Source organism: Lissotriton vulgaris, chromosome 9, assembly GCF_964263255.1.
Source record: "Lissotriton vulgaris chromosome 9, aLisVul1.2, whole genome shotgun sequence".
Classification (NCBI taxonomy): domain Eukaryota; kingdom Metazoa; phylum Chordata; class Amphibia; order Caudata; family Salamandridae; genus Lissotriton; species Lissotriton vulgaris.
This window is the reverse complement of record NC_141697.1, coordinates 1,115,468,544-1,115,491,619: the sequence shown is the minus strand read 5'-3', so window position 1 is coordinate 1,115,491,619 and position 23,076 is coordinate 1,115,468,544. Positions and strand designations below refer to the sequence as shown.

The 23,076-nt window shown below is 42.5% G+C and overlaps 1 protein-coding gene across 2 annotated transcripts in view; it reads right to left on the bottom strand.

Moving 5' to 3' along the window:
* ARHGEF3 (Rho guanine nucleotide exchange factor 3) overlaps window positions 1–23,076 on the bottom strand; it is an 834,543-nt gene that overhangs the window by 499,612 nt on the left and 311,855 nt on the right. Inside the window, exon 1 of one of the 2 annotated variants that reach the window (XM_086939121.1) lies at window positions 11,401–11,508. The exons of the other annotated variant lie outside the window; for it this stretch is intronic. Coding sequence (XP_086795247.1) covers window positions 11,401–11,433 — 33 coding nt within the window. The 5' untranslated portion in view covers window positions 11,434–11,508. Of the gene's footprint in view, window positions 1–11,400; window positions 11,509–23,076 lie in introns of those variants that run through there. 2 annotated transcript variants of the gene reach the window in all.

The following is a 23,076-nucleotide window of genomic DNA, read 5'->3' as shown; positions in this document are numbered from 1 at the left end:
GAACCCTGCCTCTCCCATCAAAGAAAAACACGAGAACCAGTCCAACCTCGAAATGATAGTCAAGAAAACTGAACGACATCCATGACATTGGTCAGAGAACAAAGATCATCACTACCAGGTTGCAAACTTTACTTGCAAGTAACAAATGCTGAATCCACCCACTTTCTCAAGAACGACAATTTAATCTATGCACTCAAACACAAACTAACTGAATTGGCTGATTGCAATAGGAGGCGGAACCTCCGAATTTTTGGTCTCCTGGAAGGACTAGAAAACAAAGCCTCCTCGTGGATCACCTTTCTCAAAACATGGATCATTTCGAACTTTCGTATTACTTTCAGCAAAGACTTTGAAATTGAAAGCGCCCATAAGGCGACCTCTTTCAAACCTAAAATAGGCCCACCCCACAAGCACTGATTTTTTTACCTTTGCACTACCAGCATACAGAACTCATCCTTTCATATACCAAGACGACCAAGTAAATTCTCTGGCAAGGCGCAAAGATCAATATCTCCCAGGATTATGCCAGAGACATGGTTTCACGGGAGGAAAGGGTTTCTAGCCCTCAAACAACCAATTATGGACAGAGCAATCCAACATTCTTCATTGGCCAGCCAAATTCAAGATTGTTTATTATGGAAAGACCCATGTGTTTTCTGACTCTAATAATCTACGAGTGTTCCTGGACAACACTATGGAGACTCACTTGGTGGGCTTTCTGAATGGTCCGGGCTGAGGTAATTTGATGTTTTTTACATTTGTTAAGTCCAGCCAAACAATATCCTCTACAGTATTTTACGATCTCGATGAATCCACATACTGCTCTCTGTGTCCGCATAATGTGACATGCCACACTAGAGTACCTTGATGTTTACATTGCCTATAAAGCTTTGACTGTTTTCCCTCTTAGGTTCTATCTTTCCCACATGCTTCCACATTCTACACATGCCCCAGACGACCTACCTACAATTCACACATGATCCACATACTACATTCACCGCATTCTCCGCACCGCTGTACCAGGCTCGTATAGCCCTTTACACAACATGTACACTCTACCCACCTCCCTGTTTCCCTCCCTCTGACACGACAAAGTACCCATGATGGGTATAGCTAGTTCCCACATGGTCTGAATCTATGCAGCTTATGTGGCCTTGACCTGTCCCATGCTCCAACGATCACCCTGTGACAGATTCTGTTATTATCATCATATGCCATACATCCCATAGGGTGTCTCACATCCCACTAACACTTTTTCCTACACCCACAGACAAAATAATTCAGACAGGCTGGTCCACATAATTACTTTCCATCACCTATGCAGTGCACTCCCTCGTGATGCGTCATTATGCTTCAAACTCCAATGGTAATGCTCCTTGACATAGCACAATGTCTCCACTTACTCTTCTGTGTTTCCGTGCCTGAATGTGACCATGTATTACTGTACTTGTTGTTGGTTTAAAACATACTTAAGCAAGTTGTTCTAAGATATGTATGTTCCTAGCTCATATTTATTACCCATCAAGGTCCTACTTATTTGCATCTTGTTGTTCTACAACTGTAGTTTGAGGCTCATGCCCGCCTTTTTTGCTTCTACCTGTTATAGCTTACTGCTTGTATTTTGCAGGTGACATCCACAGCCCTACACCTCATCTTCTCAGACTTTTTTCTCCCAGCTGGAGAACGGCTGCTCTTAACATTACTCCTTATTCTATCCCCATCACTCGCTGTCCCTTCAATTTCCTCCCCTACCTCGAGTCTTGTGATATTTATGATCCCTCACTGGCCGTACCACAATTTGTGGCCACTTACAATACCAGGCCATATACGCTTCCATCATCCATCAATGTCTGACCCTAATAACGCCATGCTTAAAGTACTTTCCCTTAATGCCAAAGGTCTCAACCACCTGGTTAAACATAGGAAATGTTCTGACTATTGCCAATCTTTGGTTTTCTTGCAGGAGAGCAAAATTGGCTATAAAGAAGCACTTTCCTTCAGTTCGGGTTGGGTATCTGAAATTGCCTGTTCCCCCACTGTATCCCAAATAAATGGGGTCTTTACACTGATCTCCAGGAACTCTGGGCTTTCAATTATTTCATCAGAAACCCACAATGGTGCACAGACAGAATATTGAGTTTTAAATGCCGACCTACACAAATATCGAATTGGAAATATCGTGATGCAGAAATATCGACAGCAACAATATCGTGGTCAAGAATATCGACTTGGAGGTAAGAAATATTGTTTTGAAAATATTGAAGTCATTAATATCGTTTGTAAAAATATAGTCCCTTAAATGTCGGTTTTAATTAATGTTATGTATGTTAGTATGTATTTAAAAAGTATGTGAACTATTTTTTGTATAAGTATTGCTTTTGTTTTTTAATATATATGTTAAATATTTAGTAGCTTTTACTTTTATTTTAATTACATTTTGCGTTTTTTAGTTCTATAGGGGAATAGGGTGGGAAGTATTTTAATTATAATGAATTAATTATTCTTTTTTATTTATTGGTATTTTTATTTTAGTATTTATAGCGTTAATTGTGGGAATTAATTTATTATTAATGAATTATTAATTGGTTAAATAATTATTATTAATTAATTAATTGGTAATTATGTTAATAGTATAATTTCTTTAGGAGAGGGTTGTGGGTTTATAGGGGAATAGGTATGGATGTAAGTTAATTATAATACATTAATTATAATGTTTCATTTATTAGTATTTATTTTATTTATATTTGATAGTGTTAATTGTGGGAATTAATTTATTATTTATTATTTAATAATTGATTGTTAGGTATTATTAATTCGTTAATTGGCTATTAATTATGATAATTGTGTAATTTTTTAGGAGTGGGCGGTGGTATTTATAGGGGAATAGGGTGGGAAGTAATTTGTTTATAATTAATTATTAAATATTTGTTAAATATTGCTAATTAATTAATTAAAATGTACTTATGGCAATTGTGTAATTAATTTAAGATGTGGGGTTTATAGTGGTAAAGGGTGAGAAGTAAATTTGTTTAAACTAACTAATAAGTTGTTTTTAATTGATATTAGTTTATTAATGTAAAATTAGTTTTGGAAATTGTGTAATGATTTTTAGGTGTGGGTTGTGCTGTTTATTGGGGTAGAGGGTGGAAAGTAATTGATGTTTAATTAATTAATAATTAGTTGATCATTAATATTAATTCATCAATTCAAAAATATTTATGGTAATTGTTTATTTATATTTTGTGTTTGTGTTTTGATTTTATAGGAGTAACGTTTTGGGGAGTAAATTGATTTTTATCTGTTTTATTTGTTTTTTAATTTAGATGTGTGTAGTGAATTGTGTGGTGTTATAGGGTAGGAAATAAAAAAGATTACATTTATGTAATAATTAATGCTTTTGATTATGAATAAATTCTATTAAAAATAGTTATTTGCAAATGATTTTCCACTTTATGCATTGCATGCACAATGTGACAGGTACAACGCGGTGCATGCCATGTTGTGCATGCAAATGCATGTGCACCCCCACCCCCCCATTACCCTGGGGGCCCACATACAAGGCACTTCTCTGCATGATTTGTAATATGGATGGCGGTGTCTTGCAGACACCACCACCATATACAGCCCCTTTGCCGCCCAGTCAACTCGTCGACCGACGGAAAACCGGCGCACAGTCTTTCCGTCCGGGGGGTCCTCCACCATCTTAATATGGCGGGGAAAATGGGATGCGGGCAGAGGAAAATATTGGTCGGATCTCCACCGCCATGCGAGCGGTGGCGATCTGCCTGACATACTAATAAACCCCTAAATGTTTTTATCTTATGATTTTTTTTCATATTTATATAAATTTTGAATTGATTCCAATGGGAATAGTAATTTTTACTCCGTCGCTATCCAACACTTTCCCTACTGTTGCACTCACTGGAGTGGGAATAGTAATTTTTACCCCTTCGCTATACAATACTTTCCATACTGTTGCCCTCACTGGAGTGGAAATAGAAAGTTTTACCTCTCTGCTATCCAACACTTTCCCTACTGTTGCACTCACTGGAGTGGGAATAGTAATTTTTACCCCTCCTCTATCCAACACCTTCCCTACTGTTGCATTCACTGGAGTGGGAATAGTCATTTTTAGCCCTCCGCTATCCAACACTTTCCCTTCTGTTGGACTCGCTGGAGTGGGAATAGTAAGTTTTACCCCTCCGTTATCCAACACTTTTCCTAATGTTGCACTCACTGGAGTGGGAATAGTAATTTTTACCCCTCCACTATCCAACACTTTACCTACTGTTGCACTCACTAGAGTGGTAATAGTAATTTCTACCCCTCCGCTATACAACATTTTCCCCACTGTTCCACTCACTGGAGTGGGAATATTAAGTTTTACCCCTCGCTATCCAACACTTTCCCTACTTTTGCACTCACTGGAGTGGGAATAGTAATTTTTACCCCTCCGCTATCCAACATTTTACCTACTGTTGCACTCACTGGAGTGGGAATAGTAATTTTTACCCCTCCGCTATCCAACACTTTCCCTACTGTTGCACTCACTGGAGTGGGAATTGAAATGTTTACCCCTCCACTATCCAACATTTTCCCTAATGTTGCAATCACTGTAGTGGGAATTGTAATTTTTACCGCTCTGCTATCCCACACTTTCCGTACTGTTGCACTCACTGGAGTGGGAATAGTAATTTTTACCCCTCCGCAATCCAAAACTTTCCCTACTGTTGCAGTCATTATATTGGGAATAATAATTTTTACCCCTCCCCTAACCAACACTTTCCCTACTGTTGCACTCATTGGAGTGGGAATAGTTATTTGTATCCCTCTGCTAGCCAACACTTTCGCTACAGTTGCACTCAATGGAGTGCAAAATGTAAGTTTAAAGACTATTACATATTTTAATGTCTTAATTTATAATATAATGTTATTTTTATTAGATTTTATGTTATAGGTGCATGTGTGTATAAATATATATATATATATATAAAATATATATATATATATATATATATATATATTAAAAAAAAATATATATATATATATATATATATTTATTTGTAAATTTGTATATATTTATACAATTTAAAAATAATTTTAAATTAATAGTTTATTAATTGTTTTAAAGTACATATATATATATATATCACATTTTATATATATATGTTTAAATCTGTTCAAATTACATTCATTTCTTATATTTGTTAAAATGTATATAACATCCAAATCTTTTTTGTAAAGTTATTTGTATTATTTAAGATATGTAAAAAAAATATATATATAAAAAACGATATTTTGTACATTAATATTTCGACCCGATATTTTTATGCTTACCATTATAAATATTGGATGTCGATATTTTTGACATCGATATTTAAGACTCTATGGTGCCCATTATGATGGCGGGCGGATTGCCCCCGCCAGGCTGGCAGTGGCCACCGCCAGCCTGGCGGGGGCAATCCGCCTGCCATCCACTCTCGTTCCCCCCGCCATAATAGTATTGCGGGGGGCACCTCGGCGGACGGAAAGACCGTCCGCTGCTTTTCCGCCCCGGTCGCCTTGTGGCCGGGGCGGAAAAGGAATAATATGGTCGCGGTGTCTATCAGACACCGCCAGCCATATTATGATGGGCATTCTTCAATGCCTTTCCGTGGCGGCAATGCCACCACGGAAAGGCAGGCGGACTTCACTCTGGGGGCCCCCTGCGGGCCCCCAGAGTGAAGGAGGGTAGGGGGGTGCACACGGGGGTACCTGTGGTACCCCCCTGCATTTGCATAATCAAAGCGGCAGGCACTGCGCGGTGCCTGCCGCTTTGATTATGCAAACGTAAAAGTGCTTTTTAAGCATTGTGGCGGGCGGCGCTGAGAGCACCGCCCGCCACAATGCTTAACATGCAGGATGTGCCCGCCACTGTGGTGGGCACATCCTAATACCACCCCCGGGACCCCTGCCCTTATGGCGGGCGGTCCCGCATACCGACAGGATGGCGGGATGACAAAGTCCACCCGTCATCCTAATGACCCCCTATATTTGTGCAAGGGGATATTGTGTGAACCTCACAGATAGATGGTTGATTACACGACTACAACCCACACTACTGAAATGTATGCAGTAAAAACATACGGCCCACCTCCCAACATCTGAACAGCCCCGGGTAGGTGTCCATTACAGACCCCCAAATTTAAATATTAGTGCCCCGAGGAGGTTGTGGTCCCCGGGGCATGTGGGGGGAGAGGCTCGAGCCCCCCCCCCACAGGTATATTTTCTTTCTAAAAAGAAGCCCTAGGGGTGGCAGTCCCGGGGCTGCGGGTGGGCAGTGTGCCCCCGCGATTCTAATTAATGAGAGCCCTGGGGGGTGGGGGTCCACGGGGCTTGGGGGAGCCTTACAGGCCTCCCCAAGTTTAAAAAAAAAAAGCCCTGCGGGGGCCATATGCCCCTGCAAATATTTATGCAAAGCCCCGGGGGTGGCGGTCCCCGGGACAGTGTGGGGGGGATTGGGTCCCTCCACACATTTTTTACTGCCCCCGGGACCTGGCCCAAGTGGGGGCTTCAATTAAACGAAGCGCGGGAGCCCGTGCTACTTTTGTTTTATTTTCTCGCCCCGATTCTTGCACCCAGTGTGAACAAGGCCGATTCTTTTAAATAAAGTGCTTTTTTCTGCCCTGGGGGTCCTTGTGGGACCCCCTGAGCAGGCCTAGGGGGCCAGGGTGTTTCTACCCTTCCCCCTTTTCTTGTTTTGCTCATTTCTTTTTCTCTTTTCTTGTGCCTCAGTGCTACCGAGGCACAAGATGGCTGCCAACACTTCCTGGTTTGAAGTGTTGACAGCCAATTAGAATGCAGCTCTTGATCGGCAGGGTGCGCGGATCCTCCGTGCCGCTATATATCGAAACTTTTATTTTTTTATTTTCTCAGCAACTACAGAATGGATTTTCACCATTTAAGAAAAAGAGTGCTTTCTGAACCAAGCACTACCTTTTTGCCAAATTTGGTGTAATTCCGTTCAGCAGTTCGAGCTGTAGCTGTGTCTAAAGTTTCCTATGGGAATTAACATGGAAAAAACATGTTTTGGGACCCCCCTTTTTTCTTTGCCCTCGCTTGGCGAATCACCCCGAAACTTTCGAGATAGGAGCTGACCGGAGCACCCCACTAGTTTTCAAATTTTCGTGGAAATTCGTCAACTGGCGCCAAAGTTATTGGGAAAACAAAAAATGCTTTTCCTATGGAAACTAGGTCCTAACTATAACTACCTACTGGCGACTGCCAGTAGGTAATATATATATAGTCTTACTAGAGAGATCAGTCATTTTTGCTCACTGTAGTATACAGACCTCTCATACAAAATAGAAGTTTTGGCAAAGAAGCCAGTGCATCCTCGTATTCTATTGCAAACTGCTATCAGCTGGTGGATACGTGACAGTGGAGAGGGCAGTTCTTCTGCACATCTTATTACATATGCTTGTGACTCAGGAGAGAAGTTTCAGCCAAAAAGTCTGTACCTTTGCACACCCTACCATGCCTCAATGTCCCCACGGGGAGTGGTCTGAGAGAGAGGTGAGTGTGTCCCCACATTCAACTATCCACACCAATCAACAAAGACAGTTATTAGCAGAGAAGATACTCCATTTCTATACCCTATACCCACAGCCTTTTTTGCACATATATTGCTCTGGAAAGATGTCTCAGTTGACAGGGTAGGGTGTATACATTTCATAGTCTCTATAGTTGTTATGCAAGACATACTTCTCAGCATAGAAGTAATTTCATCCACCATCTTACTTGTACATCTGTCATGATGGGGAGAGCTGTGACCAGAGAGGTAAGCTTGTTTTCACAGCTTAATTTGCACCCCCATCATCCAAGACACAGGTCACAGGAGCGGGATCAGTCTCTCCCCACAATGTACACCGATGATTTATCATGCAAGAGAGATGTGTCTGCAAACAGGGCACTTTATCCCCACAGTCCATTGTGCATACATGTCAGCATGGGAAGAGGTATGAGCAGAGATATATTTTTCACAAAACCTACTACTGACACCTCTCACCCTAGAAAGATGTGGACAACTCATTCCGTCACCAGACAGCACTGCAAATTGCTGTTGCTGTAGGGAGAGGTATCAGTACAGAGGTCAATGCTTGCCCACGCCATACTGCACATCCATGTTTTACTGGAGATAGGTGTATGTGGAGAAGTCAATTTTTCCCTACACACTAATGTACAAGTCTGTCATGCGGGGGAGAGCAGTGACTGGACAGTCAAATGCATTCCCACACCCTAATATATATTGTTATTTCCCTCTGGTGAGTTCTCAGTGTAGAGGGCAGCACTTGTTATATTCACTAAGGAATAGTGAGGTCTTGTATGTGAGGGGAATACCAATGTTATCCTATAGGAGGTGTACGCTTCACAGAAATGAAAAACAAATGTGTGAGTTTCTCACCAGGACATGTCCAACTTTCTAAATACAATGCACCCGGCCCTATGAGCTGATGAGGGCCTACCTTAGGTGTGACTTATATGTAATAAAAAAGGAGTCATTTTATACCTGGCTAGGTTTTCATTTGGATACCGAATTGGCAGTTTAAAACCGCATACAGTGCAGTCCAATGCAATGGCAGGCCTGAGGTATATTTTAATTGTGGTACCATTTTACATGGGACTTATAAATAGACTAAATGTGTCAATTGGGTTTACGACAATTTTACCATGTTTAAAGTACAGAGCACAATCAGTTTAGAACTGATTGGCAGTCATAAGGCCTTCACTACAGAATGCAACAAAATAGGAGGAGTGAAGGGAATACATTTGGGGGGGCATGCAGAGGGGGCGCAGTCCACCACCTGTAAATATAAATATAAAACTTAAGTTTAAGGCCCGCAAAATGTTTTTTTTGACAGGGCAAAAACTGCACACGTAGGCTGTAATGGCTGGGCTGGAGACATATTTCACAGTGTTACTTTATTGTGTGGCACAATGTGTTCTGCATCCCACTAGTAGCATTTAATTTACAGGCCAGGGGTGCATGTAGTACAGTATACTAGACGTATAAGTAAATTAAATGTGCCAGTTAAGTATATGGCAATCTTTCCATGTTTAAAAGGAAGATCATAGTCACTTTTCCACTGGTTAGTAGGGGTAAAGTGCTCAGAGTCCTATGGAAAACAAAAATGGGTACCACAAAAGAAGGCAAATATCTGGGGGAATGACTTGCAAAGAATGGCCATTTACAAAACATATACAGACACTCATGTACATAAATGTTACCCACATACTATGACATACTTGTATATGTAATGCATAAACATCTATTTATTGGCATATACATAAAAGATGATTGTTTAATAATTTTCCCCTTATACATAATTCTTATATCCTTATACAATGCATAATTTAATGCACATATATACATCTACATGTACATAGCCATATCTACATAGCCAGACATGCCATATTATTATGATGATGATAATTTCCTTCCCTGTTTTCAGAATATACCGGTGTAGCAGGTAATCATAATGATGAATTCCAGGTGTTGGGTGGAGCATGTTACATTATTGCACCCTCCAGCAGTCACAAAATAAAGTGTACTTGGGGGGAGGTGGGGGTTTGCAGGAATCTTTGCAGGGCATGGGATGGGTAGGGAATAACAGTTGCAAACTTGGATCAAAGTGATGGATCACCTTGATGTGGGAGGTGGGGTCCGAGGCTTTGAGTGTGTGCGCGTGGGGAGTAGGGCGCTTAGGGCAAGGACTGGGTGGTTGCTGCTTAGGGACACGAGGGCCCTGTCCCCATTGGGGACTCATAAGCCTTTTCTTAACTGCAACGTGCAAGATTACCCACCCCTGGATTTTATTTCATTCGTTATCTTCAGGTTTTAATCACCATATTCCAATATTTAGATTACATTTGTGAAAGAGGTTGAAATGGCAGGCGTGAAGGAACAATGATCTGTTTGTATGAGTTAGAGTTTCATGTTCCAGCGTTGGTAAAGGGAGGGTCCTGACAAAACGTGCCCAGCGGTTTCCTACTGCTCACTGGGGAGAGGATGTGGAAGGTGTTATTCAGGAAGGACAACAATGTTCAGTGACATCTGGCTGCTGTGAGCAGGCCCGGAGCGCATGCGCAAATCTCAAAATTCTAAAAATTGAAATCCATGTACAGTGGTGTAGTAAGAATGCCAGGGGTCCTAGAGAAAGCAAAGACATTTGGCCCCAACCCCATGTTTTTTGTAGATAAACCGGACCCGGTTTGGGGTGCGGTGGGTCCCTTATGCCCATGGGCACAGTTGCCACTGCACCTGCTGCATAGCTAAACCTCTGGCTGTGTATGGCATTTTGCATGTGTCTTGGGTGAGAAGAAGGTCTGATGTAGATGGCTGTTCGCCACTTTCTCGCTATTACGCTTAGCGCTCTGAAACCCAACTGGGTAAAGTTTGCACATTATAAGACCATAAATACATAAGTAAAGAAATTCTACATACATGTGCATAATACAAATGTGTTAATAAAATAGGTTTTTACATAGAACTTAATTTCACTGTTTTTTGTAGCTTCTAAGCGCTGTATGCCACTTGGATCTTATCTTTACCACATTCCATTTCAGTTCATTCTTAAAAATATGGATTTACTCAACAACACAGCAGGCGACTGTGCAAGCCCCAAACAGAAGACACAGTGCGTCTGGGTCAGCATAAGCTGGGGGAGGTGTACCGAGTAGGCCTACGAGCACAAAGGAAACTGTCACTGGGAGAGGATATGTGCAGAGAGTAAAGGAAGCTGCGCCCAGGCCACGGGCGTCTTAGAGTCCCACCACCGCACACAGCGCAGAGGCGAAATAATACAACCTTGAATAGTAAATGTGCCACCTCTTTTTAAATTTACCGTAGTTACAGAAGATTATTTTCTGCGCATTTTTATTTTAAAACAATGGTTAGCTGTTCTGCTCGCCACCTTTGCAAAGACCCCTACATCATTAACATTTACCTCACTGCTCACGAAATCCACAATCTGCCCTTTCTAGTAGAAAATAGTTGAACCAAGAGGCTCTGACGTGACTGGCAGCCGGAAATCTGAGCAAACTGCCCAATTAAATATTATTATGAATTAAAAAGCGCACGCCAACCTCAATTTCCTGTACTTAAAACATAGCTTAAAAATGAATACAACAACATCATGTGATGTCTGTGAGCGTTCAGTATTTTTTGAGCATGAATGCCTGCTTTGATGTATGTATCACATCTTTATTTGGACAAGGTTACAGAGATAGGGCCACACAAAAGTTATCTTTTAATCATGTTTTATGAAATGTGTTGAGATGTGCTCAGTCCGCCTAAGCCCAGCCGCTACTTACAGCCACAGAGGAGTCGCTCTCCGCCCTGCCCCCACCCCACTTCCTTACCTGGTGATGGACGAAGAAACAGCACCACACCATGAGGCTCCCGGCAGACGCGTCCCTCCTTCTAGACAGAGGTTTCCCCGAAAGAGCTTTAACTAAATGCAGCCCGAAGCACCGAATGTGCCCACACCAAGCGCAGGCGGTTTCCTTTTAACCCCCTCCAGCCAGTCCTCCCTGCAGAACGACATGGCAGGAAGTGTGCATGTGCGTGTTGTTTGAGAGATCCAGGCCCGGCACTGCTGAGTACCACAGCCTCTCTCTGCTGTCATTTAGAGGTGTTTTTCTCAAGTGCATAGCTCAATTGTGTGCAGGCAGGCAGCTAGAGACATTTCCAAATTCGTCGTTTGCAACTGTTAAAATGTGTTTGTTTTTTGTGGATTTTTATATAGCACGAACTAGACCTGAAGGTATCAGAGTGCTTCACATGAGCATCAGTTATGTTACAGACAAATAAATTCATTTTTGTTAGGCACAGTAAGATTAAGGGGCATATGTATCAAATACTGTTATTGTGATTCTCAAATAGCGATTTTTAGAGATTCGCTATTTGATAATCGCAAAACGGGATGTAATAAAAAATTTGCAAATATTTTGCGATTCCTTGGCCTTCCTTAATTGCGATTAGCAAATTACTAATCACAATTAAGGAATACATTCCCATTCATTTCTGTGGGCTAGGAGGCCCACCGGAATGAATGAGAAGACATTCTCAATTTGCGATTCGCATTTAGAGAATCGCAAATTGAGAATGCAATTTCAAGGGTGCCAGGGTGTCAAAAGGACACCCTGTTGCACCCCTGAAATATGTATGTGTGCACATGTGCCACACATACATGCCCCAAGGGCATGTATGTGTGCCACATGGCACTTTGAAAAATTCAAAAAAGTGAATTTTTCAAAGAAATCGCAAATTACCACCAACTTTAAGTTGGTGGTAATTTGCGATTCCTTAAGGCCAACTCACACTTTTTCTGTGCTTCATACATTGTATTTAAGGAATCGCAATCTGCTGATTCTGAGAATCGTCCCGCTTGCGAACGGGAAAAGGGCTTGATACATATGCCCCTAAGTGATTTGCCCAAAATCACAGAATGTTGAGGGTCCCTGCCGAGACTCAAATCCGGTTCCCCAGCTCCAAGGTTTGCCGCCCTAGCCGTTAGGCCACATTTTTCTTATTAATAGATCCCTTTTTTAAGAGTCTGAAAAGTTTTTCTGAAGTCTAAAATGGAATTCTGTAACTGGAGAGGGGTGTGTTGTAGGCATCCCTTCCAAATACTGAATCAGTATCATGTGTATCAATGCCTTGAGATCAGAATCGGCCGCAAACAGTTAACATTTACGAATATCTCAGAGGAGGTGGTAACACATTTTCAAAAGGAATCTGTCCTCTTGGGACTCTTCCTACTTCTTGAAGTTTCTTTCTCTTAAAACGGAAGTATTTACAGCCACGGACATTATCAGAGGTGTCAATCACACTTCTTTTAAAATTTACCCACTTTTGTAGGTCGAGGTCATTCCAATGTGATTATCTTTTTATCTCCTCCTCGATGGCTCACTTTCTTTTAAAATTAGAGGGTGTGTGTGAGTTCTTCTGAGTGTCCACAATCCTTTAACACTGTCTTTCATATGGGATGTCAACAAAGCGAATTCTGTTCATCTCACTTTGGACAATGCGCAAGGGTGGCGCCTTAGATGGAATAAGGTCCTCCCTGATGTTTTTATCATGATCTTTTCAGAGATTGTCAACTTAGTTTCGAAATTTTTGCTTGAATATTAACTCTTGAGATACTTCCATTATTAATTCCTTTGCTGTTATGTATTCCTTGCTGACTTGTAATACTACATCCCCAGGCTTCAAGCCCTATAAATGGTTTGCTAATCAATGTTCTAGGGCACATAGCGTTCTTTTGTCACTCCCTGAGATTACATATGGGAGGGCTGGACTGAGACCAGCAACCAGCCCTGGCACGCCCTGGTAACAGGAGGGGAAGGGGGTTGTTACCCGCTAAGCACTGCTCCCGCTTTTCCTACAGAGGGCCTATTTTGCAGCACTGCTACAAAACCGGCACCCTGTAAGAAAAGCGGCCCCCTGCGGCCATAAAACCAGCCTTCGCCCCTCCTGTCCACTGGGGAAATGCCCGATGCCCGCAACGGCCAGTCCGGCCCAGCATATGGGTTGCTACTTGCCTCCCATAACAGAATTTTGAAGGATTGTAAAAAGTTTTCGAGATTCCACAACTTTTTAATGTGGTTCTGCAATGCAAGGCCAATCTCACAATGTTGCTCTTCCCATGCCAGCTTTATCAGAATGTATTACAAGAATGTGCTAGATGCCAGATTGATACTCATATTTTTACAAGTGGCATCGTTTTAGGGCTTTTGTGTTTGATCATTATAAAGAACTTTATTCATTTGATTTGATTTTTGGAATTTACGAAACCTTTTCAGTATTATCCTTACATTTCATTACGAGAGTACAACACTAGTGAAAGGCAAATCATTGCACCATCTAATTGTGCATATAAAGAACTATATTGAGAGGATAGCAAGTGTTCCTGAAGGAGGAGGTGGAAACCAAAGAGTGTTGGCAAATGACCAGAAAGGGTTAAAGGATTGCAGAATTACCAGGCTATATATAAAAGGTTCCGAAGCATAACTGGATGAAAGGAAGATGAGGACAGACCAACTTAGACAGGAGAGCATAGGGGGGGTAATAAGAGAAAAAGGACTGTGGCGCCTGCTAATAAACATGCTCATTTCTAACACTACAGAAAGACCACTGAAGATGGACATGAAATGGGAGTCGGTGAAGAGAGGCAAGTGAAGGAGAGATTCAAGCCTTGGTAGGTGGTCTGAGGAAAGCGCTGAATAGGCAATTTAAAAACAGACTGGATGGAGAGATGGACAAGGCATGGAGACGAAATAAGTGAAACGCCAGCCCAAGGGGAAGACATAGGTACGAATAGGGATTTCTGCGACAAAAAGTCCGGAAATGTCTAATTTCACAGATGTTATTATGCTGAATAATGCAGATATGTTCAACAAAAGATAGGTGGTAAAGATTGACAGAGGAGAGTTGCAGTTAACATAGAGAACTGCTGGTTCGTTAGAATATAAAGATGGAAGGAATGCAAGGTCATCGACGATTAGAGACTGCGTTATATGTAATAAAGAACAAAAACACGTGGTCATTAGACCAGTATGCAAGGTTTTCCAGCTTGCATTAAATGAAGGTGTTACTATTTGCACATTTCACAGATCCCATTTGGTCAAACTCGGAAGGATGAAAGTCAGAGTTGGTTTTGCAAGGATTGGACTAGTGGCATGCGGGAAACACCAGTAACGACTGATGACATCTTAATGGTGTGAATCCGACTTTAACCTTGAGAAGGATCCAAAGATCTGGCAGCCATCTACAAAGAAGGGTCGGATGGAATTAAAGAGGAGATTACAGAGGCAAGCACAGTGATGATAATAGAGAGATGTAGAGGAACGATCATAGAATCTGGGAGAACCTTCCATTCAAGAGGAAGTAGTTGCAAAGATTGGCCTTCTTTCGACACAGAGTAAGCATGGTTAAAAAAAAGGTATGAAGTGAACTTATAGAGCACAGCACCAGAGGTGCACAGAAAGCACCGGATGGGAAACAAAATTGAGCGATGCACCATTCTGACATTAATGGAAAGCTGATGAGGGAGAGGCAGGAGGCTAGTTTAGAAAATGTGTAAAGGTAAAAGACTAAAATACCAAAACGTGAGCTGTTTCAGTGGAGTGAGCAGAATGACATCTTAATTGACATGATGAGAGAGGAGTGAAAAGGAGTCAAGATAATGCACGCATTTATTTTAGTCATGTTGTATAGATCTTGGTGAGACAGGAGACAACAAAAATGACATGGAGATTTACTCGGTAAAAAGAAGATGCTGAGAGCTGAATTAAATGCAGAAAACATGTCAGATGAGACTTGGAGCTTGAAGAGAGTGATGAGATGAAGTGAAACATGAGAAATATGGAGGGAAGGTGATCAACAAATTTCACAGTGGACTTTGCCAAGCAGAGACAGAGTAGGAGCTCAGTCAGGGATAGAGGAAGCTGTGAAGGATTGCAGAATAAAACGGTCAGGCAGAGCTGGAAGAGAAGGAGTGCCAAAGATTATATTTCTGAGAACTGAAGAGAGTAGTTAGTAGACAGACGTAGAGGCAGGAGAACAAGAAAGGAGTTGGTTGAAGAAAATAAACAGATGACAGGTGTGAGAAGAAATAAATATATGACTTCGATAGTATAGTTAATTGGTTTGTAGAACAGCAGTTCTTGAGAGGGTCAAGATAAGAGAGTGAATGTACATTTTTCCCAATTCACTTCAGTATTACAGAATGATTTAAGAGCAGCTGAACCCATGAATGAAGTGTCTTTACAAGAGCTGTTAAAAGGGAACTGGTCATGAAAGAAATGCACTTAAAGGGGTGAGAAAGAGACAAGAGGAAGTAATGAATGTAAAGCGATAAGTGTTACATCAAGATATGAGCCAAAATATGGGAGAAGCATAGCCCAACTATATTAGATAGAACAAATAGTTTAAAGGATGGAACAGAGAGGATGGCCAAGTTAACCAGAGGTAATATTGCAATCAGTAAACAAAACCAATAGGAAGGTTCTTGTAAATTGAAGACTAAGATGAGAGGCAAGACCTCCTCAGAAAGATCCATGGAGGAGTGTGGTTGATGTAGAGTTAACAACAAGAGAATAATTAGTTTAGGTAAGAAGACTGAGTGATGTTCAAAGAGGAAGAACAGCTGAACTATGAAAGCAAAATGGGTGTTAGAGGACTATATTGTCACATCAAGTAACTTTTAGACCAGGAGTACGTCAGACATGGCAGTGACGAATCAACGACAGTTGGAGTACAGGGTTGTTTAAAGAGGTAGATTCAGGCATGGTACATAAATTTGAGAATAATCTTGAAGAAAAGATTGAAGGTTAGTATAGCTGTTTTATTTTCTGCATTACTAACAGATCCTCGGATGCAGTGTAGAAGAGATCGAAATATAGACAATATTTCCTAGTCAATGATTTCAACAGAATCAAGGACACTAAAAAGAGAACCTGTGTGTAAGTAATGTGTAGGTCCTATCATTATGTTATGCAGATTTTTAGAGGGCACTATCACCTGGGCAGGTTTGAGCCAAGGCACACCAAGTGCCTCATGGGACTACTCGAAAAGCCAGGTATTCGGTGTTTGTGGAATTCATGAAGTGAGAAGGAGGCTCTTATGTGTAGTAGCAGGGCGTTTCATGCTTTAGGAGTGATGTAGGAGAATGTTCGACCACTTGATCTGGTATTCTGTGTGTATGGGATTTGTGGAAGTAGTAGTCCGGATGACCGGAGGTGTCTGGAAGGTTTGGTAAAGCAGATGCGATTGTTGAGGTATGCTGGGCCAGTGTTATGTAGTGCCTTGAAATTGTGGGCGAGGAGTTTGAATTGTGTTCGTTTGTGAATCGGGAGACAGTGGAGCCCCTTCTGGTGTGGTATGATGCGAGTGCCATGTGGGAGGTTGAGAGTGATCCTGGCCGCTGAGGTCTGAATGGTCTGCAGCCTTCTTGTGATTCCTTTGTTGATCCCAGCATAGAGGGATGTTCCCATAGTCCACTTGCATGTGACCATGGTGTGCGAGATGGTTTCCCAGGTGCTGATCGAGAGCCATTTGAAAGCATTCCTCAACATCTTCAGGGCATTGAAGCATGAGGTGGTACAAGCAATGATTTGGGCAGTCATGTTGAGTTTGCTGCCAATATGATCCTGAGGTTCTTGATGCAGGCGGTGGGGTGGATAACAGTCCTAGCTTTATTGGCCATGATGTGGAGTCCCATCGTGGTGTGCTCTTCCCAAAGATCATGATGCTGGTGTTCAGCTTTAGACAGTTGGTCTTCATCCAGTGGGAGATTTCAGTCATGCAGGCATTGAACTTTATCTGGGTACTGGGAGTCTTGTCTGTGAGGGAGAGAATTAGTTGTGTGTTGACAGCATAGGAGTGGGCATAAATATCATGCGAGTGGACAATGCTGACTAGAGGGATCATGTACCCGTTGAAGAGGAAGGGGCTCAATGAGGATTCTTGTGCAACTCCACAAATGAGGTCGCGGGTGTCCGAGGTGTACGGTGCCAGGCTGACTTTCTTCTTCCAGTCGAGAAGGAGCATATCCATCAGAGTGCGTGCCCTTGAAATCGAAGTTTCTGTAGCTGTTGGATGAGGGAGGGTGGGAGACTGTGTCAACTGTTGTGGAGAGGTCCAGGAGGTTGAGAGCAACTGTGTCTCCTCTGTCCAGAGTCATGCAGTTGCTATCTGTGGCAGCGATAGGGCAGTTTCCATGCTGCTGTTGGGTCTAAAACCAGACTGAGAGGCGTTGAGGAGTTGGTGGCCGTTGTGGTATTTTGTGAGGGGTATGCTGATGATTTTCTCTAAGACCTTGGCTGGGAATGGTAGCAAGGAAATCGGTCTACATTTGAAAATCGTAGAAAGGTCCACAGAGAGTTTCTTCAGCAATGGGAGGACAGCTGCATGTTTCCAAGCATCTGGGAATGTCACAGAAGAGATGGAATCATTCAGAATGGGTGTGAGCATGGTGTTGCTGGATTGACGTCCTCTGCAGTGGGTGTGGTGGGGGCAGGGTCTGATGAGGCTCCAGAGTGGATGGACTTCAAAGGTGGTGGTGATTTCTTCTGAGATGATGACAGGTCATGTGGTGAGCATTGGTTTTTTGGGTAAGACGGGTGGCATTTGGTGAGGTCTATCTGGCCTGCTTGCAGGCTGAAGTTACCGTAAATCGTGTTTATTTTGTTGCTGAAGAATTGAGAGAATGTGTTGTAGAGGTCCTGCAAAGGAAGTGATCAAGTCGGAGGCGGACGATCATGAGGTAAAGTCTTTCCCAATGGCAAAGATTTGCTTGCTTTTGTTGGTGCTGGCATTGATGCGATATGCCAGAGTGGCACGTTTGATGGGCCAAATCATTTGGTGGTAGCACCTCGGGGTAGATTTGAACCTGCTCCTGTCTGCATTGTCCTGGCTCCTTTTCAATTTGTTCTACAGTTGCTTGCAATGGTGTTTCATCTGTCTGAGTTCCTCTGTGTACCAACTGTACTGGGGTCTAGATCTTGTTGTGTTATTGTGTTTGAGGGGGCCAGGGAGTCGGAGCAGGAGGAGATCCAATTGTTGAAATTCTTGATGGCTTTGGGGAGGCTGTTGCTGTGTTCGATTCAGTGGGTGTTGGGAGTAGAGGTCCAATCTTTGTCAGCTAATTAGGGAGGTACATAGATCATTAATCTTTTTTTTTTCTTCCCTCACATCGGTTTAATTAACTGGCTTACCCCCTCACATTTCCTGAACTAATATTGGTTTTTAGCGCCAAGACGCCTACGGGTATACGCAGCGCTTTACAAATATTAAAAATAAATAAATAAATAAGAAGTGCTTATGATAGGCAGTCTACAAGAAACACGTTCAGAAAAAATGCATGCATTGGGACTAATGCAGGCCTGTTGCAGTGCCTCAAACAGAGGATGCCCTTTGTACCATGAGGTAAAGGGGTTAGCAAGAGACTTGAGTGTATTCTGGCTACAGCATGGACACTGGGAGCACTCTATATAAAGCTGGACAGGTACATTAATTCCTATCAAACCCAATACCCCCACCACCCAACAATGTAGTGTTGCATGGTAGTCGGGACAGAAATATGACACACACTACCAACAAGGTGGTGCTTTCAAAAGGACATTCCAATCTCTTTGGTGAACATCATCTGGACATTTGATAAGGTAATTTTAAAGTGAAGCAGGGTGAGTTTGTAAATCTACTTAATTCTTCAAAGACCAGGAAAGCAGCACCTCAGCTGATAATGCCTGCAGTTCATTGACCCGACATAGAATTAAAAGATGCCAAAAAAACATCCTTCCATGTCACTGATTTTATGTGCACAGTTGCTATAGCCTCAAAAAGTTTGTCCAGTGTAGTTTTCAGAGCCACATTGGAGTCCCAATTAGGATGAGGCTTGCTAAAGCATGAAGCAAGAGACAAATGTCATCACTATGTCGCCTCGCTGCGTTGTCTTGTATAGAAGAAGAGTTGGAAGATCTATCCCCTTGATCCCCGAACAATAGACTGTCTTGAATCAGAATATGTAATTTGGTAGATTTTATTGGCGAAACATATTGCGGCTGTAGCAAACTATGTTAGTAGTGGTTGCTTGTAAGGAATGGGTTGCATATTGCAAGATATGGATAACAATAATATGGGTGGGGTTGGGGATGTAACCAGGTACGGTTCTGCATAACAGTGTAAATTTTTTATTACAACAATGCAGGGCATACTGCTGGTATGGACCCCTATGATTTCATAGACCCAGACACGCTGATCACAGAGGACAAGAAGTTATTGCAGGAAAAAATGAAGGCAAGTTAAGCTCATTGTTTACTAACTGAAAAGATAAACGTTGATGGTTTCTGTTACCACTGGTGGGTAGGGCAACAATGGCCAATCTAGGAGTGCTTCTTCAATGCCAGTATCTTGCACAAATACCCACATGTGAAAGATTTCACATCATCTGACCGCTTAGGAAAAACACTGCTATTCCCTGGACGGAACTGGCTAATCTAAGACTCATCTCTCTCCTCCCCTTTTTGGGCAAAATTATAGAGAAATTTGTAAATCGACATTTGTCGAATTACATTGAACAAGTAGGTGGATTAGATTCTTCCCAGTCAGGTTTTAGGCCAAGACACAGCACCGAGACCACCTTGTTGTCAGTCGCAGAAGATCTACACATGTTCCAGGATAAAGGCCATTCTATTATCCTGGTTCTGTTGGATCTGTCTGCGGCGTTTGACACCGTGTCACACAACATCATGACCACCAGGCTAGCTAACATCGGCCTGGAAGATAAGGCGCTGGCGTGGCTGAGGAGTTTCCTGACAGACCGCACCCAAAGGGTCACCATGGGTGCTTATCGGTCAGAGGAGTTGGGGATCTCTAAGGGGGTGCCACAAGGCTCTTGTTTGAGCCCTACCCTTTTTAACATCTATGTGGCCCCCCTAGCTAACATCATGAGGTACCATGGTTTCATCCCAGTGTCATACGCGGATGACACCCAACTCCTCTTTCCTTTTAAAATCCTCATGGCTGAGGTTAGGAACTCCTTTGCTCAGGGTATGAAGGCAGTGGCTCACTGGATGGCATCTAACTTCCTGCAATGTAACGTTGCTAAGACGGAAGTCATGTTGTTCGGTGAGGCCAAACTTCTGTGGACCCCTGACTGGTGGCCTCAAGATCTTGGCCCAGTCCCCGAGCCCAAGCAGGTGGTGAAAAACCTCGGCGTCCGATTGGACCAGGAGCTTTCCCTAAAACAACATGGCAACCAAGTGGTGGGTTCCTGTTTCCAGATCATTGGGATGCTACGGAAAGTATTTACTTTGCTGCCAGACTCTACTAGAAAAACCTTGGTGCAGGCTCTAGTATTGAGTCGCCTGGATTACTGCAATGGGCTACTACTGTCAGCAAATGAAGCAGTAATTTCCAGGCTTCAGGTGGTACAAAATACCGCTGCTCTCCTTGTTCTAAACCGGCCCCCTCGCACCCCCTCTAAACCCCTTCTGACCATGCTGCACTGGTTATCCATCAAACAGAGGGTGAAGTTCAAAACCTGCTGTATAATACACAAATGCTTACAGGGGAAGGGCCCTGCTTACCTGTCCAATAAATTCTCCCTTTACACACCCACGCGCTCTCTGAGATCTAGCGAACAGGCCTTGCTGCGTGTACCTAGAGCAAAAAAAGCAAGACAAGGAGATAGAGCCCTTTCAGTTGCTGGCCCAACCCTATGGAATAGTCTCCCACTAACTTTGAGACTTTGTAAGGATCACCTCCCGTTTAGGAAACAATTAAAAACTTTCCTATTCCAAAATTGCTAGCATTCACTGCCAGCACTCGTTATTTGCATTATGGCTGCCAAAGGCACGGAGATATTCCTTCGGGAGTCGATCCCAGCGCGATACAAACACGCAAATAAATAAAAGAAATAAATAAATCTGAGAAATTTCATACTGTTACATCAATTTGTATGGTATATGTAGAGGATGTCCATAAACTGAGATGCACCGATCATGAAATATGGACAGGGTGGCTTTGTTATTCACAATTTGTTTGCTATTTTTAGGGTAACCCAAATGTTGTACATCATGACATCATGGTAAAGGGGGACAACGTACCACCGGACAGAACGCATCAAGGCTGGAGGTTGCTAGGCCGGTCTCACATTCTCATGACATGGAAAGTTATTCATACCCACAGTCCACAGTGTGTAAGACTAGGTTAAGAAGAATTTACAAACCTTCAGGAGACCTTTGAGCAGAGTTGCACCCTAGAATTGCCCCTTCCTTCCACAACCCCCACAAAACAAGTCTCCCAAAAATACTCAGGTGGTTCCCAGATGCTGGTATTGTCATGGCAGTACACCTCCACAGTGAGAAGGGATTTTACACACTGCATTACCCCTGCTGAGACAAAGAATTTCACTGAAAGTACGCCATGCAATAGATACAAGAGTCTTCATTAACAAGACGTACCACCACCTGCACATTAAACACCTTACCATGATAAGACGTTACCTGTCACTCCAATAACCCGTTACCCTCTCTAAAACAGAGGCCATCTGCTTTTCTACTAAGTTCATGTTTTGCATGTACCTTAGATATATATACATTTACATTTAGAGGAAAGCCACTAGAGTATCAAACAGTGTTAAACATGATTGTACAAGCAACATAGGGTTGAAGGAAATGTATGGTGCAATATTTGTATGTGAGACACCGGGCAAGGGTGCCTGAATCAGCTGTGTGTAATCAGTTGACTAAGCTGGTGCCGATCACTGCAAGAATTGGTTTCAATTGGAAAGTGCTGATGGGCATGATTTAAAGTTTGGCGGACGGAGTAGTGTCTGCCGGGATGGTGGTCCGCCGTCCCGACGATACTCTGCCTGTCCTATTTAGAGATGGCCACTGGCCCTGCGGTCATCTCTGTACATTGAAAGGAAAAAATATCATGGCAGCTCCTTTTGATATTTAGCTACTGTTGGTTTTGATTGTCATACACCAGACTGTTTATATATGACTACCATAGGATGCATTCAGTGGATTTATCCATTCATATGTTTACATCTTTGAAGAAAGACATATTCTTCATCTTGGGTTGTTTTTAAAGAAAGCTAGCTATATTGTGCACATATTTATAATACATTTATGTGTTTTAAGCATGCTTCTCTTTTTCTAAACATATATTTATAAATGTACTTGGAGTTTTCCTAAAAGAATTCTCCATACAATGGTAGTCTGTTTTCTATGACCATGACCATGTGATATGTGATGGTGAAGGGGGTGATCATTATAGATATAAAAAAAAATGCAATGGCGTAAGACTAGGACTACACGTGAACAAGGGCATTCTGCTCGAAACGCATTGTGTGTGCGGTTGAGAAAATAAAAAACTATTTGCCTGATGTCCTGTGGGGTCTGTGCCTCCTTCTTCGCCGCCGCCGCTGTCATTGTGGTGGGTTGGAAGTTGCGGGAGCCAATCATTTTGGATATTACTACGGAGGACGGTTACCTCCGTTTCCAGACCCCTTCTCGCAAGCTGGC